Source organism: Physeter macrocephalus, chromosome 21, assembly GCF_002837175.3.
Source record: "Physeter macrocephalus isolate SW-GA chromosome 21, ASM283717v5, whole genome shotgun sequence".
Classification (NCBI taxonomy): domain Eukaryota; kingdom Metazoa; phylum Chordata; class Mammalia; order Artiodactyla; family Physeteridae; genus Physeter; species Physeter macrocephalus.
This window is the reverse complement of record NC_041234.1, coordinates 1,241,744-1,260,939: the sequence shown is the minus strand read 5'-3', so window position 1 is coordinate 1,260,939 and position 19,196 is coordinate 1,241,744. Positions and strand designations below refer to the sequence as shown.

The 19,196-nt window shown below is 43.8% G+C and overlaps 1 protein-coding gene across 1 annotated transcript in view; it reads right to left on the bottom strand.

Annotated features, from left to right (window-relative positions):
- Window positions 1-18,920, bottom strand: part of REPS2 (RALBP1 associated Eps domain containing 2) — a 252,286-nt gene extending 233,366 nt beyond the window's left edge. Inside the window, exon 1 of the mRNA XM_024115285.1 lies at window positions 18,687-18,920. Coding sequence (XP_023971053.1) covers window positions 18,687-18,920 — 234 coding nt within the window. The remainder of the gene's footprint in view (window positions 1-18,686) is intronic.
- Window positions 18,921-19,196: the final 276 nt, after the last annotated feature.

Here is a 19,196-nt window from a genome sequence, read left to right as displayed (position 1 = left end):
AACCATAATTCAAAAAGACACATGCACCCCAATGTTCATTGCAGCTCTATTTACAATAGCCAGGACATGGAAGCAACCTAACTGTCCATCAACAGATGAATGGATAAAGAAGATGTGGCACATATATACAATGGAATATTACTCAGCCATAAAAAGAAATGAAACTGAGTTATTTGTAATGAGGTGGATAGATCTGGAGTCTGTCATACACAGTGAAGTAAGTCAGAAGGAGGAAAACAAATACCGTATGCTAACACATATATATGTAATCTAAGAAAAAAAATGTCATGAAGAGATTAGTGGTAGGATGGGAATAAAACACAGACCTACTAGAGCATGGACTTGAGGACGTGGGGAGGGGGAAGGGTAAGCTGTGACGAAGTGAGAGAGTGGCAGGGACATATATGCACTACCAAATGTAAATTAGATAGCTAGTGGGAAGCTGCCGCATAGCACAGGGAGTCACCGCTGTGCTTTGTGACCACCGAGAGGGGTGGGATAGGGAGGGTGGGAGGGAGGGAGACGCAAGAGGGAAGAGATATGGGAACATATGTATATGTATAACTGATTCACTTTGTTGTAAAGGAGAAACTAACACACTATTGTAAAACAGTTATACTCCAATAAAGATGTTAAAAAAAAATTGGAGAAATAAGAGAAAAAGAAGAAAACATACTGCTTTAAATTAATTGCACGAATGGTTGATTATGTTGAGTATGTTAAATCCAAAAGGATGAATGTAGAAGATACAATCTTTATCATACAGAGGATTTACTAAATTAAAATAGCACAATCAGTGCAGGTGGTTTAGTTAGGATTACTAAAGTATCAAATGTTTATATGTTGGCTGATAGCCCAAAAGCAGAAAGCAATATAGTTAGAAATAATTAGAGCTGGGGGAATTACAATTACTGACCTAGCGAAGGAAATATATTAACTAGTAAAATGATAAAATTCATTACACTCCCTGATTGGGGAAGGGATATGAATATCTGTTACGATAAAAACCAATATGGGTCTAGAAAGAGAGCTGAAATCGAGTATATTTGAGATATGCCATAGCACAGGAAACTAAGCTAGTAAAAACAGTAACAAGTGGAAGAGAGGAAAGTATAATACATACCAAAAGAGAACCTGTACATAAATTCCATCTGCTTTTATTATTCAGTACAATCTCCCATTCTAGATGTAGAAGAATAAACAGTAGGGGTTGGCAAACTTCTTCGGTAAGTACTCTAGGTCCTATGGGCTATACAGTCTCTGTTACAACTACTCAGCCCTCCATTCTAGTGAGTATAGGCCACGGACAATATGTAAACATCTGAGTGTGGCTGTGTGCCAAGGAAACTTTGCTTACAGAAACTGAAGTTTAAACTTCATGCAATTTGTATGTGTCACGAAACATTATTTTTATTTTTTCCCAACCCTTTAAAAATTTACAAACCCTTCTTAACTCATAAGCCATACAAAAAAATATAGGCAACAGGATGGATTTGGCCCATGGGCTATGTTTGGCCATCCCCTGGCAGAAGAATGCTTTCAGTGTCAGAAACACTTCAGTACGCTGGTAAGCAAGAAGGAGGAATCAAGTCTTACACAGCACAGTACTTACTCACCAGAAACCAAAAGGCATACTAATAAGTATGCCACATCTGGAAAATAGTGACAAAAACCTTTCAGAGTGTTTATGGGAATTAAGTGAGTTAATACACAAAAAAAGTTCTAAGAATAGTACTGGGTACCCAGCAAGCCATTCACCAACTATTTCTGATATCATCAGCAAAAACATATTCATACTGACTCCAAGAGAAAATACAAAGGTAATGATTCCACTTCTGTAGTAGTACAATGCATATCAGAATTAGAGCAATAACTTTCAAGGCTAAAACTCCAAGCCATGGTATTTCTCAAGAGTCTAAAATTCTCAAAACTAGAGTAAACTTTATTTCAGCACTAGGAAGCTGTAATTTACATATAAGACAAATTTCTAGAAGGAAGGTGAGAGGATGACAAATGTTTGAGAGTTACCACTAAGAAATGGCCCAAAGGATTTTTTTTAAGTAAAATTCAAGATTAGGGTCAAGAGTCCATCCTTGGCTACACATGAGACCAATGCTAAAACCAGCAGAGGAAACTGACTTTCATCAAGAATCTGTTCCATTTAAGAACCTGCAAGAAATGAGTATTTGATCAACAGCTCAGAACTCATCTAGTCCACCTGACCACGTGCTACATTTGGATTTATAAGGACAAGGCACTTAGGAAGAACCATTTGTTGAAGAATGAGAGAATTATACTACTTGCCCCCTCACTCAATCCTGTGTTGCACACCCTGTAGCATCAACAGAAAAAATAGAGAAGCCATTTCCTTATCACCAAGAGAGGTGGCTTCAATCATCATATTTACCTGACATGCAAAGAAAGACATAATTCACAATACAGAGCACCACTACCTGCCCTTTACAGATTAAACTGCATTTTGAGAGAGAAGAACAAATCAATACTCATTTCTATTTCACAACCTTAAACAATGGAATGCTGACAAAGCACCCTGCTAAACATTCACCCAACCACCTGTCACCAACATCACCCTCGACACAAAGGGCTATTTTTATGTAGTACACTACTGAAATAGATAATATCCCATTGCCATGGCAACAAGTTTTCCAGAAGATATGCTAGCCCATGAAGAATGCAAAAAGAAACCAAGCTATTTCTTTGCATTTGAGTTTACTTTGCAGTATATGAGGAGGGTTCTACGTTTTTTAACAGCCTTGGTTTGCTCAACAGGGCCTTGGTGAGTTTGAGCAATGTACAGAGAAATCCTGAGTCTGCGCGCACGTGCGCGCAGACACACACGCACGCACACACACACACACACACACACACACACACACACACACACAGAGCTATTTTGGGATGAGGAAGAATCCCTACGGGAATCCTATCCTTCAGGGAAAGAAAAAAGCCAAACTAACACGAGGCCATACCCCTAAATATTATAATACACTTTCCACTCCCCTGAACTAACTCATCTCCAGCCCTAGGGTGCCGTTCCCACCATGTGCAGCCAGTCCTCAGAGAAGCTCCCAGAGGCTGCATGGCTGCGTGTTTCCCGGTGCCCTGAACAAGAACAAACACTGCAACCGGTGGAAATGCCTGCCCCACTCTGATCGAAAAGCACCCACTCGCACACACCCCCATAGCCTCAAGGCCTCCCGGGAGAAGTGAGAAGAAGCCCTCTCAGCCCTCGAGGGCAGGGCAGCAGCCGGCCCATCGCGAGTGGACTCTCACTCTCCCCATACCGGCTGTGCCCCTTTATCCCGAGGATCCAGGGCTCTGGGTCCCAGCCCAGCTGGCACCCTGAGCTGGCTCTTCCTCCATCCGTCCCCCAGAGCCCCCTCCAGCCCCTCGGCCCACACTCTGCGCAAGAGGCCAGCCTCCGTGAGCTTCCACGTGCAGGCTCCCACGCCTCCGGCCTCCAGCATGGCAGCCAGCAGGGGACAGAGCCGGTCACTTGTCCCTCAGCTCCCACCCCACCCCCTACTGGCCACAGGGCTGCCAATGACCGTGCTCTTCCAGACCACTGTTCCTGCAGGCGAAGCGCCCTTCGCAGCCCTGACAGCAACATTCCCGGCCCTGGCCCCTCAGAACCAGGGAGGCCGAGGCCGCCAGCCACCGCTGCCGCTCCACGCCTCCGCGCTCCGCTCTCAGGCAACCTCTGCGCACACCACACCTGAGGGACCCTGAGAACCCCAGCTGCTGATGGCTTCCTTGGCCTCAAAGTTGAATCGGCCTGGCCCCGAGACTGTCCCATGTTCTGCTTCACCCTACCACAGAAGCACCTCAGAAACAGTCCAAACCCTACTCAGACACGCGCCCAGAGAATCACCGCTTCAAGCGAGAACTCCCACACTTACACAGAACTGCCATGGAAGCAACAGCCTCTCCGCTGAGTGGTCATCAGGAAACCCCCCTTTCTTTTTTAGTTTGCCTCTTTAACAAAGACTGAGTTCCATAACACGACACTATAAATTAACTATATTTCAATCAAATGAATTTTTTAAACTTTTTTTAATTTAAAAATAAAAACAAAGACTGAATTCCAACCCAGATAATTCTTTAAAGGACTACCAGAAGTCACTTATCTGCGTGACTGTGGGCAAGTTACTGAACCTCTGCGCCTGTTTTCTTTTCTTCAAACTGAGGATGATAATACCTAACCTCGTGGCTTGGCTGTGAGAGTTAAATGACATGAGCGCTCTACAAGTTACAGGACAAGGCCAAGTACATGGTAATCAGTTAATACATGGTAGCTGCTACCATGATTGTATATATGTAGACACCATATATCTACAACCAGAGTAGATTTTGCCCCAGGGACATTTGGCAATGTCTGAAAACATTCTTGTGGTTTATTTTTTAAAGGTTGCTTCTCTTTTTTTATTTTTATTTTTTTAATATTTATTTATTTGGCTGCGCAGGGTCTTAATTGCACACATGGGATCTTCGTTGCGGCATGCGGGATCTTTCTGTTGTTCTTGTTGTGGCATTCGGGCTCTCAGCTGTGGCATGTGGGATCTGGTTCCCTGACCAGGGATCGAACCCGGGCCCCCTGCATTGGGAGCGTGGAGTCTTAGCCACTGGACCGCCAGGGAAGTCCCTGGAAACATTTTGGTTGTAACAACTGGGGAAGAGACAGATACTAGCATCTAGTGAGTAGAGCCCAGGGATGCTGCTAGACATCCTACAATGCATAGGACAGCTTCACTGTAAAGAATGATCTGGCCCAAAGTGTCAATAGTGCTGAGGTGGAGAAACCCTGATCTAGAACAAAGAATAAGTTAAAAGAGGCTAAACATCCACGTGCTAATTTCACCGCTTCACTTCCATTGCCATCTCTCAGTAATAGGACCATAAAACCACCAGAGCCTATGCAAAGGACAGGAGTTAAAACATTTTCAAATAATTTTAAAGAGAGCCTAAAGAAAAAACAAACTGAAAAGGCAAGCACATCAAACATCTCCTGGGGCAAAAAGCTGTTCACGTATAATCATCTGTTTTTCACAAGGCTGACCCTGAACTAAGGGAGAAACAAAGAGATCACTGTATTAAATATGTTCTTTTGAAGGCATCAGGGGCAAACATTATGCATTTAAGAAAGCCTGCTTTGAAAAAAACAAACAATTCTTAATTGCTGGCATTTATGGGATTTACTTCAATTAGTCAGTAAATTAACGCAGGTGAAACACTTAATTACCCCCAGAAGGCTGAACAAAAATATTTTTCTGTAAACCGAGGGCAAAGTGTTACAAATGAATTAAGTCAAAGCAAACATTTACTACTAGCCTAATATTGATAGCCTCTCCTGGTCCTGAATTAAATTATGAGGATAGCTGAGTTTCTCCAGTCTGTAAAAATCACTTTTTCCTATAAGTCCATGTTCTAGCCAGCCTCTGAAGTAGAGATAATAGTGGTAAATAAAACAGGCCCGATAGCCAGCTGGCACGTGCTCCAGAGGGGCTCTCTGGAGTGAAGTGAGATTGAGAGAGCCAGACAGAAAGGTCAAGAGCAGAGACGGTTCAGAGCTGGAACTGCAGCAGGGACTTGAGGGTGAGGTCCTGGAGGAAGCAGCTGAGCATCCATTCACTCTGGGCTTCCTTCCCCCTTACAGGACAGACAGGGGAGGAGGGGGGAACAAGAGCCTTATGGAATCTCATTCCTGACCCAGACTTGCCAGCACTGCTGCTACCATTCTGACTTTGGAAACAATTAGCTACGTAGAACTGGAATTTCTAGACACCTCACAACTCTTCCAAGCAGGGCCTCTTAACCACTTTTGTGCTTTGGACCCCCCTGGGGCAGCCTGCATGGACCTATTCTCAGAATAAATTTAAATGCATAAAAGTAAACACTTAAAATACACAGGATTACTGTATAGCACAGGGAACTCTACTCAATGCTCTGTGGTGATCTAAATGGGAAGGAAATCCAAAAAAGAGGGGATATATGTATACGTATAGCTGATTCACTTTGCTGTACAGTAGAAACTAACACAATGTTGTAAAGCAACTATACTCCAACAAAATTTTTTTTTTTTAATATACACGAGAACTCCCACACTTACACAGAACTGCCATGGAAGCAACAGCCTCTCCGCTGAGTGGTCATCAGGAAACCCCCCTTTCTTTTTTAGTTTGCCTCTTTAACAAAGACTGAGTTCCATAACACGACACTATAAATTAACTATATTTCAATCAAATGAATTTTTTAAACTTTTTTTAATTTAAAAATAAAAACAAAGACTGAATTCCAACCCAGATAATTCTTTAAAGGACTACCAGAAGTCACTTATCTGCGTGACTGTGGGCAAGTTACTGAACCTCTGCGCCTGTTTTCTTTTCTTCAAACTGAGGATGATAATACCTAACCTCGTGGCTTGGCTGTGAGAGTTAAATGACATGAGCGCTCTACAAGTTACAGGACAAGGCCAAGTACATGGTAATCAGTTAATACATGGTAGCTGCTACCATGATTGTATATATGTAGACACCATATATCTACAACCAGAGTAGATTTTGCCCCAGGGACATTTGGCAATGTCTGAAAACATTCTTGTGGTTTATTTTTTAAAGGTTGCTTCTCTTTTTTTATTTTTATTTTTTTAATATTTATTTATTTGGCTGCGCAGGGTCTTAATTGCACACATGGGATCTTCGTTGCGGCATGCGGGATCTTTCTGTTGTTCTTGTTGTGGCATTCGGGCTCTCAGCTGTGGCATGTGGGATCTGGTTCCCTGACCAGGGATCGAACCCGGGCCCCCTGCATTGGGAGCGTGGAGTCTTAGCCACTGGACCGCCAGGGAAGTCCCTGGAAACATTTTGGTTGTAACAACTGGGGAAGAGACAGATACTAGCATCTAGTGAGTAGAGCCCAGGGATGCTGCTAGACATCCTACAATGCATAGGACAGCTTCACTGTAAAGAATGATCTGGCCCAAAGTGTCAATAGTGCTGAGGTGGAGAAACCCTGATCTAGAACAAAGAATAAGTTAAAAGAGGCTAAACATCCACGTGCTAATTTCACCGCTTCACTTCCATTGCCATCTCTCAGTAATAGGACCATAAAACCACCAGAGCCTATGCAAAGGACAGGAGTTAAAACATTTTCAAATAATTTTAAAGAGAGCCTAAAGAAAAAACAAACTGAAAAGGCAAGCACATCAAACATCTCCTGGGGCAAAAAGCTGTTCACGTATAATCATCTGTTTTTCACAAGGCTGACCCTGAACTAAGGGAGAAACAAAGAGATCACTGTATTAAATATGTTCTTTTGAAGGCATCAGGGGCAAACATTATGCATTTAAGAAAGCCTGCTTTGAAAAAAACAAACAATTCTTAATTGCTGGCATTTATGGGATTTACTTCAATTAGTCAGTAAATTAATGCAGGTGAAACACTTAATTACCCCCAGAAGGCTGAACAAAAATATTTTTCTGTAAACCGAGGGCAAAGTGTTACAAATGAATTAAGTCAAAGCAAACATTTACTACTAGCCTAATATTGATAGCCTCTCCTGGTCCTGAATTAAATTATGAGGATAGCTGAGTTTCTCCAGTCTGTAAAAATCACTTTTTCCTATAAGTCCATGTTCTAGCCAGCCTCTGAAGTAGAGATAATAGTGGTAAATAAAACAGGCCCGATAGCCAGCTGGCACGTGCTCCAGAGGGGCTCTCTGGAGTGAAGTGAGATTGAGAGAGCCAGACAGAAAGGTCAAGAGCAGAGACGGTTCAGAGCTGGAACTGCAGCAGGGACTTGAGGGTGAGGTCCTGGAGGAAGCAGCTGAGCATCCATTCACTCTGGGCTTCCTTCCCCCTTACAGGACAGACAGGGGAGGAGGGGGGAACAAGAGCCTTATGGAATCTCATTCCTGACCCAGACTTGCCAGCACTGCTGCTACCATTCTGACTTTGGAAACAATTAGCTACGTAGAACTGGAATTTCTAGACACCTCACAACTCTTCCAAGCAGGGCCTCTTAACCACTTTTGTGCTTTGGACCCCCCTGGGGCAGCCTGCATGGACCTATTCTCAGAATAAATTTAAATGCATAAAAGTAAACACTTAAAATACACAGGATTACTGTATAGCACAGGGAACTCTACTCAATGCTCTGTGGTGATCTAAATGGGAAGGAAATCCAAAAAAGAGGGGATATATGTATACGTATAGCTGATTCACTTTGCTGTACAGTAGAAACTAACACAATGTTGTAAAGCAACTATACTCCAACAAAATTTTTTTTTTTTAATATACAGGATTATTGGGAATTCCCTGGCAGTCCAGTGGTTAGGACTCGGCACTCTCACTGACGGGGCCCAGGTTCGATCCCTGCCTGGGGAACTAAGATGCTGCAAGCCGTTTTTTTTTTTAATATACAGGATTATTGGGAATTCCCTGGCAGTCCAGTGGTTAGGACTCGGCACTCTCACTGACGGGGCCCAGGTTCGATCCCTGCCTGGGGAACTAAGATGCTGCAAGCCGAGCGGCGCGACCAAAAATAAAATACACAGGACTGTAAACAAAATATATTAAAGTACAGCTATCAAATATTTTAAAAAACAAGTTTGTGGTGGAAATACATGTGTTTATTAACACAATGATAAGATCAGCCAGGGTCTACGGCAGGGGTGCCCAACCCCCAGGTTCCTATTAGGAACCAGGCCGCACAGCAGGTGAGTGGCCGGCAAGCAAATGAAGCTTCATCTGCTGCTCCCCGCCACTTGCATTACCGCCTGAACCATCCCCCCCACCCCCGGAAAAACTGTCTTCCACAAAACCAGTCCCTGGTGCCAAAAAGGTTGGGGACCGCTGGTCTAAACCACTGTAAATTATCACTGAAATACCTGCAACAATTATAATATGATTTTTTAAATTCTATTTCTATAAGTGATCAAGTCACAGGAATTGCTAATGCTACTGTGGTTTGTTGCCTACAATGCATAATAGAAGGAAATGCTCAATATCAGTTAGGGGTCAGTAAAAAGAAAGCTGTATTTTTTCCCCACATCTAAATTCAAAGACCCCTGAGAGCTGGGCCCAGGTTAAAAAGGCCTGCTTTATTCTGTGCAGGAGTGAGCATGCACAGCATTCACATCTGCTTTTCCACTTTTTTTCCCGCCTCCTACTAGTTAAGAGGAAAAACAAATTGTCTAAAGACTAAAATTGAAAATAATGCCTAAGAAGATAATTGCCAGTCCTACTTGGCATAAGAAAATGAATTATGCATGAAAATGTTTTTTTAAAGATAAAGAAATTTGACATGAGTGGCTGAGCAAAAACATATCTACTCTGACCCCCCAAAGCTAACCAGAATAATTTTCTGCTTCAGAAAACTCTGGAAGGCAAGTGTGGTAGAAAGATCCTAAGGTGACTCCCCCTTCCAAAAATTCTCACTTCCTGGTATCTGTGCTTTTTTATAATCCTCTCCCCTTGAGTGCAGGCAGAACCTGTGACTTGCTTCGAACCAACAGAATATGGCAAGGTGATGGGATGCCGCTCATCTAAGGTGACTGGAGAAAGTGAAACTCCTGCTGGACTCAAAGAAGCAAACAGTCATGTTGTGAAGTGCCTATGGAGATGGCCATTTGGCAGGGAACTGCAGGTGGCCTCTAGGAGCTGAGGGCTCTAGTCCTAAAATCACAAGGCACTGAATTCTACCAACAACCATGTGAGCTTAGAAAAGGTCCCCAGACGCAGAAAGGAATGCCACCTGGCCAAGGCCTTGATTTCAGCTTTGTGAAACCCTGAGCTGAAGACCCAGTTAAGCCATAGAAACAATTAGTAACAGATATGTGCTGTATTAAGCTGCAATTTACATTTCTGGAAATTCATTCCAGAGCAATAAATAACTAGTGCAGTAACCAAAAGACGGGGTGACCTACCATCCGAGTTTGCCTAGGACTGTCTTGGTTTGAAAACAGAAAGTCCCATGCCCTAAGGAACAACTCAGTTCTGAGCAACCCAGGTTGGTTGGTTGCTGCTATGGTCTGAATATGTATGTCCTCCCAAAATTCCTACGTTGAAATCCTAATGCTCAGTGTTACAGTATTAGAAAGTGGGGCCTTTGGGAAGCGCTTAGGCCATGAGGGTGGAGCCCTCATGAATGGGATTAGTGCCTTATAAAAGAGGCTCCAGAGAGATCCTCAGCCTTTCCCACCATGTGAGGACACAGCGAGAAGTCACGGGCTATGAACAGAGAAGGGAACCCTCACCAGAAGGCAACCACGCTGGGGCCTTAGTCTTGGACTTCCAGCCTCAAAAACTGTCAGAAATAATTGTCTGTTGTCTATAACCCACCCAGTCTGTAGTATCTTGTTATAGCAGCCGGAATGGACTAAGATAGTTGCCCACTAATATACGTGTACTGAAGAAAAGAATAATATAAATACAAAATACTAGACACTTTGCCTATAGGAAACAAACAGAAAGTTTGAAAAAACCTGGAAAGGAACCAAACCCTCTTTTAAAAGTTACCAATAATTAGCAAAACAACTCAAGGGAATTCCCTGGTGGTCCAGTGGTTAGGACTCCATGCTTCCACTGCCGGGGAAGCGGGGGGAGTGTCAATCCCCAATCGGGAACTAAGATCTTGTAAGCCATGTGGCACAGCCTTTAAAAAAAATACCTCAAGATTTCCTCAAAACCAATTTTCTATACCCTTAAAGTAGAGCATTCCCCAGTTATGTGTGGGAAACTAGGACAACGTTCAAATCCATCTTGTATTTCTAGTCTTCACTTTTGTTTTTCAATCTCCCTATTGGTTTCCCAAGCTGATTTATTTTAAATCAGTACTCAAACATCATTACCTTAAAGAATGGCAACAGCTCAATGATATGAAACCATCATTCACTCTTGCCATTTAACCATAGGCCACAGGTATTAAACCATGCATGTTCCCATGCCCTCTGACCACCCCCAGGTTCCCTCCTTAAAGATAAACCCTATGATGTCTGAGACTTGCTTCAGGATAAAAGAGGGGGCAAGGAACAAGGTAGGAATGCAGATGGAATGGAATTGACCGAGTATTGATGGTTGTTGAGCAGGGGTGGCAAGTGCAGAGGAGTTTAATGTATTAGTCTGTTTGCTTGTTTCCATTTTTTAAAAAATTAGAAAAAAGCAAGCCTATGAAAGCCTAATCAATTAACTCATAGGTCCTGTAACACTATCAAGAATATCAGTGTGCTTTCTCTATCTATGAAGGCATTTTGAATGTTTGTACATGTTTAGAACAGTTCCCTAGTCATGTAACATTCTATATATATATATAAAAAAATGCCAACTACTTTCCATAAGCATAAAGGTCTCTACAGCACCATAAAATGAGTCATTGGGACTTCCCTGGTGGTGCAGTGGTTAAGAATCCGCCTGCCAATGCAGGGGACATGGGTTCAAGCCCTGGTCTGCAAAGATCCCACATGCCGTGGAGCAACTAAGCCCATGTGCCACAACTACCGAGCCTGAGCTCTAGAGCCTGAGAGCCACTACTACTGAAGCCCATGTGACCCAACTACTGAAGCCCGTGTGCCTAGAGCCCATGCTCCGCAACAAAGAGAAGCCACCGCAACAAGAAGCCCGCACACTGCAACAAAGAGTAGCCCCTGCTCGCCGCAACTAGAGAAAGCCCGCATGCAGCAACGAAGACCCAACGCAGCCAAAAATAAATAAAAATAAAAATAAATAAATTTATTAATAAATAAATAAATAACGAGTCATTGTAAGAGTAGGTAATGAAGATTTTTTTAAAAGAAACATAAATGAACTACAGCTACATGTGTCAACAAGGGCGAACCTCAAAAACAAAACAATGAGAGGAAAAGCAAGTTGTGGAAGGTTACAGAGTACTATACTCCTCCTTCTGAGTTGAAAAGCCATACAAAACAATTTATCATTTTAATGACACATGTGTATATATATACATGTATGTACACACTATATATATATATACAAACACATATAGCTATAATAAAAGTACAAAAAATTTTCAAATCATGCACACCAAATTCAGGACAGTAGTAACCTCTGGGGTGAGCAGGAAGGGGAATGGGACCAGAGAAGGGGTCACAGGAAACTTTCACACTAACTGGGCTCTTTTACTTCTTATGCTGAGTAGTGGGTACACAGTTATTGTTGGGTAGTCCTCTAGTTTTACACACCTGAAATTTTTTTTATAAGAGTTAACAAGGTACTATTATGCAAATGTCCTCCTTTTAACCAGACAATGGTAGGGCCCTGGAACTTCCTTTATCTGCTGGCATTCATTCTCTTTTACAAAAAAAGAACACTCTATCTCAAACAGCACATATTCCAAGTTACCGTTTTAGCATGCTGGCCTCTATCTCCCTAAAGCATATGCTACAAAGGGATATGATATAAAGATGTAAAAACAGAAAACTGTTTCATTTGCATTAAAAAAATAGTTCTGGCTAATAATCCAGCAACTGGAAAAAGTTCACAAGAATTTTGTCTTTTGCCTATAGTTGTTTTTAACGATTAAACAGTTGCTTCAAAGAATTACAAGAAAACTTGAAATATGACTTCTTCCCAAAGGTGAGTCCGTGCGCAGAAATTTTTAAAATATCCTCTACTTCTCATAGCTTTGTTTTACTTCTTTTCCTCAATCAAAGCCACTCAAACAATCAGACATTACTTACTGGCTTTTTTCCCATTCAATGATTTCCCCTGATAATATGAAATCAACAGTGTTTCATAACTATTTCCCTTAAAGTCTAAGAGTTAACTGTCAAGTCAGTGAAAGACAAATAATGTATGTATGATCTCACTTTTATGTGGAATCTAAAAACAAACAAACCAACAAAAAACTCATAGATACAGAGAACAGATTGGTAGTTGCCAGAGGTGGGGGTGAGTGAAATGGGTGAAGGTGGTCAAAAGGCACAAACTTCCAGTTATGGGACTTCCCTGGTGGTCCAGTGGGTAAGACTCCGCCCTCCCAATGCAGGGGGCCCAGGTTCGATCCCTGGTCGGAGAACTAGATCCCACATGCATGCCGCAAATAAGAAGTCCACATGTCACAGCTGAAGATGCCGCATGCTGCAACAAAGGATCCTGCATGCTGCAATGAAGATCCCACATGCCGAAACTAAGACCTGGCACAGCCAAAATAAATAAATATTAAAAAAAAAAAAAAACTTCGGGCTTCCCTGGTGGTGCAGTGGTTGAGAGTCCGCCTGCCGATGCAGGGGACGCGGGTTCGTGCCCCGGTCCGGGAAGATCCCACGTGCCGCGGAGCGGCTGGGCCCGTGAGCCGTGGCCGCTGAGCCTGCGCGTCCGGAGCCTGGGCTCCGCAACGGGAGAGGCCACAACAGTGACAGGCCCGCGTACCGCAAAAAAAAAAAAAAAAAAAAAAAAAAACTTCCAGTTATAAAATAAATAAGTCCTGGGGATGTCATGTACAGCATGGTGACTAAAACTGATAATACTGTATTATGTATTTGAAAGATGTTGAAAGTAAATCATAAAAGTTCTCATCACAAGAAAGAAATTTGTGTTAACTACGTTTGCTGATGGATATCAGCTAGACTTATTGTGATGATCGTTTCGCAACACATACAAATATTGAATCATTATGTTATACACCTGAAACTAATACATCATATGTCAATTATATCTCAATAGAAAATATTACCTGAAAACAGTTAACCATATAAAAATGAAAACTAATTATAATGACTAACTGAAATATGCACAGCATTCTCGAAGACTAAGACACCATCCTGAAAGACAGATATTATAAAGGAGTCTATATAGTTTGTTAATTCATTACATCAAGCAGAAAACTTGCCAGTTTAAGGCAGATACTTTTGTTCTAGCTGTTATATTTTCTTACTCAAACCCTAAAAAATAAAAACATTTGCACTGCAGGACTTCCTTGGCGGTCCAGTGGTTAAGACTCAGCGCTTTCACTGCCAAGGGCCCAGGTTCGATCCCTGGTCAGGGAACTAAGATCCCACAAGCCCCGTGGCAAGCAAGCAATAAATAAATAAATAAATAAATAAAACATTTGCTTTGGAATGTAAGCTCTGTGAGGACAGGGATTTGTATTTGATTCACAGCTATAACCTCAGCGTCTACAACAGTGCCTCATGCACAAAAGAAACTCAAATACCTCAAATACACATCCAACCCAAGTCTATGCATCCTAGTAAAATGCTGGCCTTTCAATACCAATGAAATACTTCACAACCTGGGAAACCAATCACCCTAACGTTTGTAGCTCTTTGTCTTGAAGAATTAAAAACTATTGACCTGTTTCTCAGACATCCATATTTATTTTTTCTCATTTAAGTGTTTTACTCTAACATTTTTCTACCTAGTACTAGAATCCTGTTTTAAAATAAATCACGACTTCCCTGGTGGCACAGTGGTTAAGAATCCACCTGCCAGTGCAGGGGACACAGGTTCGAGTCCTGGTCCGGAAGATCCCACATGCCACGGAGCAACTAAGCCCGTGAGCCACAACTACTGAGCCCACGTGCCACAACTAGTGAAGCCCGTGCACCTAGAGCCCGTGCTCCGCAACAGAAGCCACCGCGATGAGGAGCCCACACACCACAACGAAGAGTAGCCCCTGCTCACCGCAACTAGAGAAAGCCTGGGCGCAGCAACAAAGACGGAAGGAAGGAAGGAGGGAGGGAGGGAGGGAGGAAATAAATAAATAAATAAATAAATTTTATTTAAAAATAATAAAATAAAATACATCAACACCTCTCTATAAAGAAACCAAAAGGCCTTTCAAAATAAGGTATTATGATGCACTGAAATATAATCCAAGACAGAAAATAAGCATATGGAAAGATTCTAAACATCATGTCTCTAGGGAATTGCAAATTACATCAACAAGATACCACTATATACCTATGAGAATGGTGAAAATCTAGAACACTGATAACACCACATGTTGATGAGGATATAGAGCAAGAGGACCTCTCATTCATTCCTGGGGGGATTGCAAATGGTACAGCCACTCTGGAAGACAGTTTGGCAGTTTCTTACAAAACTAAACTCACTCCTACCATATGATCCAACAATCACACTTACTGGTATCTACCCAAAGGGGCTGAAAACTTAAATGCACACAGATGCTTACAGCAACTGTATCCATAACTGCCAAAACTTGAAAGCAACCAAAATGTCCTCCAGTATGTGAATGGATAAACTGTGGTACATCCAGACAATGGAATATTATTCAGCACTAACAAGAAATAAGCCATCAAGCTATGAAAAGACATGGAGGAATCTTAAGTGCATATTACTAAATGAAAGAAGCCAATCTGAAAAGATTACATACTGTGTGATTCCAACTATACGACATTTTGGAAAAAGGCAAAACTCTGGAAACAGTAAAAAATATCAGTGGTTGCCAGGGTTTGGGAGTAAGAACAAGGGATAAATTAGTCGGGCATAGAGGATTTTTAGAGCAGTGAAACTACTCTGCATGATACTACAATGGTGGATACATGTCATTATACATTTGCCCAAAACCAAAGAATGTACATCACCAAGAATGAACCATAATGTAAACTATGGACTCTGGGTGATTATGATATACCAATGCAGGTTCAGCAACTGTAAAAAATGTACCCCTCTGGTGGGGTGTTGATAATGGGGGAGGCTGGGCATGTATGGGGCAGGGTGTATATGGGAACTCTCTGTACCTTCCCCTCAATTTTGCTGTGAACCTAAAACTGCTCTGAAAAGATAAAGTCTATTAAAAAATATATATGTATTTCAACTGAAAACAAAATCCCTAAGATAACTCACTTCCATAACAAAGTAACAGGTATAGTGGTTTATTTTTATTCCAAGGAGGAGACAAAGTAAAGTATTTTTATAGAACATTTGCTTCAGGTAAGATTTTCAACCTTCCTGGAACATTATGGTAATCTTAACTGTATGCTTATTAAAAAGAAAAAAAAAATCTGTTACCATAGAAACTACCAGGGCTAGTTAGTGCCTCCATGACTTGGGCAGTTATACCTGTTGGGTCACTTAATTAAACTTACAGGTTCCTGTTTAACAGAGAAAGGCTAAAAACATCTACATCTGTTTAAAGAAAGGCTAAAACACTCATGGGGTAGTGCAAATCTGGATAAATGGAGTGCACATGTGTACTGGGAGTACACACACCCACACACACCACACCACACACCACCAAAGTGGTCAGTAAAAATTAGGTGGCTGCCGGCTGCTGGCTTCGTTTGAATCTCTTCTGATTACATTTCTCTGTCCAGGATGCCTTTGATGTTCATGTTCACCTGTACGAAGAATATTGGGTTACTGAATTGTGTTAAGTTAATGGGGAAGGATATATTTTGTTTTGCTGGGCTGAATAAGGGAGCTTTAAAGCTCTGAGAGATTTACTACAAGCAATATTCTAGGGATGTCCCCTTCTGCCAGTGGCCTCTCCCGTTGCAGGGCCCAGGCTCCGGACGCGCAGGCTCAGCGGCCACGGCTCACGGGCCCAGCCGCTCCGCGGCACGTGGGATCTTCCCGGACCGGGGCACGAACCCGTGTCCCCTGCATAGGCAGGCGGACTCTCAACCACTGCGCCACCAGGGAAGCCCCAGCATCTTCTGCAAGCAGGTTTCGACTAGACATCAAGAATATAATCTCATCCATACAATGGCAGTGTGCCTTGAGTTCTTTTTACATCTTAAACACCTCAAGGGAACATGAGTTCTAACACCAGGAAAGCCCCCTCCACAAGTCCTTAGGAGAAGTCAACCAACATAATTCACATTTAATATGCCCACCATCTCTTATCACACTCCATATATTAGTGACAACAAAATAAGCCTAAACAGGTGCCCAGCTGTCACTTACTTGCTGTGTGGCCTCAGTCACTTACTCCTCTTTCAGTTGAGAAATAGCAACAGCATTTAATAAATTTATTATGCTTGGGAGTATTCTGAGGGCCTCATGTAATAGCTATGGTTTGTGTTTTCAAATATTGACTTTTCCTCTACCTGGTCGAGCTTAACTGCTCAACAGCAGAGGCTGAACTGTCTCCATAGCAAGGACTTCTTAAGGGACAAACAGCCATGTTAAGGTCTGTGAATACTAATTATATTTTCAGAAATCTTGAATTCTGAAAAGTGAGAGATTACAGGGTGGCTAAAGTTATGCTCACAAATAGAGTGTACGCATGCCCCAGAAGTATAAAATGCAGTCTTAAGTGATTAAAAAAAAAAGTCTACACACACAATGATATCATAAGTGAACCATAAAACCCTCAATACTCCTTTGGAACTGGATTTTAAAATACCACTCCCCACTTGAAATATACAACTGATGTTAACTTTCATACTGACTCCAGCTTTTAAGAAAACGTTCATTTCACATTTGGGGCCTGATATTGAGAATCACCAGGCTTCCCTGGTAGTTCAGTAGTTAAGAATCCGCCTGACAATGCAGGGGACACAGGTTCGAGCCCTGGTCCGGGAAGATCCCACATGCCGCGGAGCAACTAAGCCCGTGCGCCACAACTACTGAGCCTGCGCTCTAGAGCCCGTGAGCCACAACTACTGAGCCCGTGAGACACAACTACTAAGCCCATGCTCCACAATTACTGAAGCCCGAGTGCCTAGAGCCCATGCTCTGCAACGAAGAGTAGCCCCCGCTCATAGCAACTAGAGAAAGGCTGCATGCAGCAACGAAGACCCAACGCAGCCAAAAATAAATTTTTTTAATAGTCATTAATTCAAAAAAAAAAAAAAAAGACTCTTACCACCATGAAGTGCTAGTAACAGCAAAAGACAGACAAAGTGCTTACCAAGTAGTCTTTCTCCAAGCTCCAAGGAAAGCACAAAACAAAAACAGCATCTACTGCGCATCATCCGCCTCCTCCTTTTTCAGGTATGGAGCAGCCAAAAGGATGTAGCTATGACACAATTACTCTGCAATTCTATTTCAAGTCCAAATAATGATAAGATGGGAAACTACAACTGTCCCCCACGGTGGACGTCTGGGGTCCACCTCTAGCCCTAAATAGGAAGCTTGTCTCTGCCTTGACAGACGTCCTCTTGCAGCCCTGTGTCCCTGTTCTGCAATTTGTCATTAGGCTTTCCAGTTTAATGCTAATATGCAGAAATATGTTAGTGGGCAAATATATATAGTAGATACGTATATATTACAAGTAGTATATAAAGCGGACAACATTCAGTGGTGGGCCCCCGGCCCTACAGACACACACACACCCTTCAAGTTCCAATCCTGCAAGCGCCCACCCACCCAGGAGAGGGAAGGGCAGGAGCCTCGAGCAGAGGTTAAACCAGACATCAGCCAAAACAAACACCACTTCCAGAACAAGGCAAACTTTGGGTCTGGGCGGCTGCAGAGCCCCAGAAACGGCCGGGGAGGGGAGGGAGTGTCCGTCCGTCTCAGGGGAGGAAGATGAGGAGCGCACCCAGCACTGCTGAGCTGCGGAGGAGGCTAGTGTCCCCTGGGGGCCGAGGGCGTCGCCGCCATTCCCGGCTGCGAAGCCCCTCTCCGCGACCTGGCCAAGGCCTCCGGGTGCTTGTCGGCAGCCCTGTCGCCCCACCCCGCCCCCTTGTCCCCGTAGAAATGGTCCCCACAGACCCACAGGGGCAGGGGTGCGGGGACCTACCTGGTGCAGCGTCTCGGCGGGCAGCTGAGACGCCCGGAACAGGTCGGCCACGGGGCCCGAGGCTGCGGTGGCCGCGCCGGGGGCGGCCCTGGCGGCCTCAGGGGGCCCGGACCCGGGGCCCCCGCCTGCGGCGCCGGCGCAGCGCGCGAAGAGCTCAGAGTAGCACTGCTGCTCGCCCTCGCTCAGCAGCAGCGGCGGTCCAGAGCCGCAGCCCCCGCTTGCTGCCGCCTCCATGGAGCCTGAAAGGGGGCCCAGCGGAGCACCGTCCCCAGTTGAGGCGCCGCCGCCTTCTCCACAGCCTCCGCGGCTTCAGCCTCGGCCTTGGCCGCCGCCGCCCCCACGCCCCGCAGCTGCCGCGCGGCCGCTTCCTCCCGGCGCGCGCCGGCCCCGCCCCCGGACTTGAATGTTGTGCCTCCGCCGCGCGGCACATGGAGACAGGCGCGGCGCAGCCCAATCACGGCCTGGGATCGCACCCCGGCCCCGCCCCGCCCCGCCCCGCCCCGCCCCGCC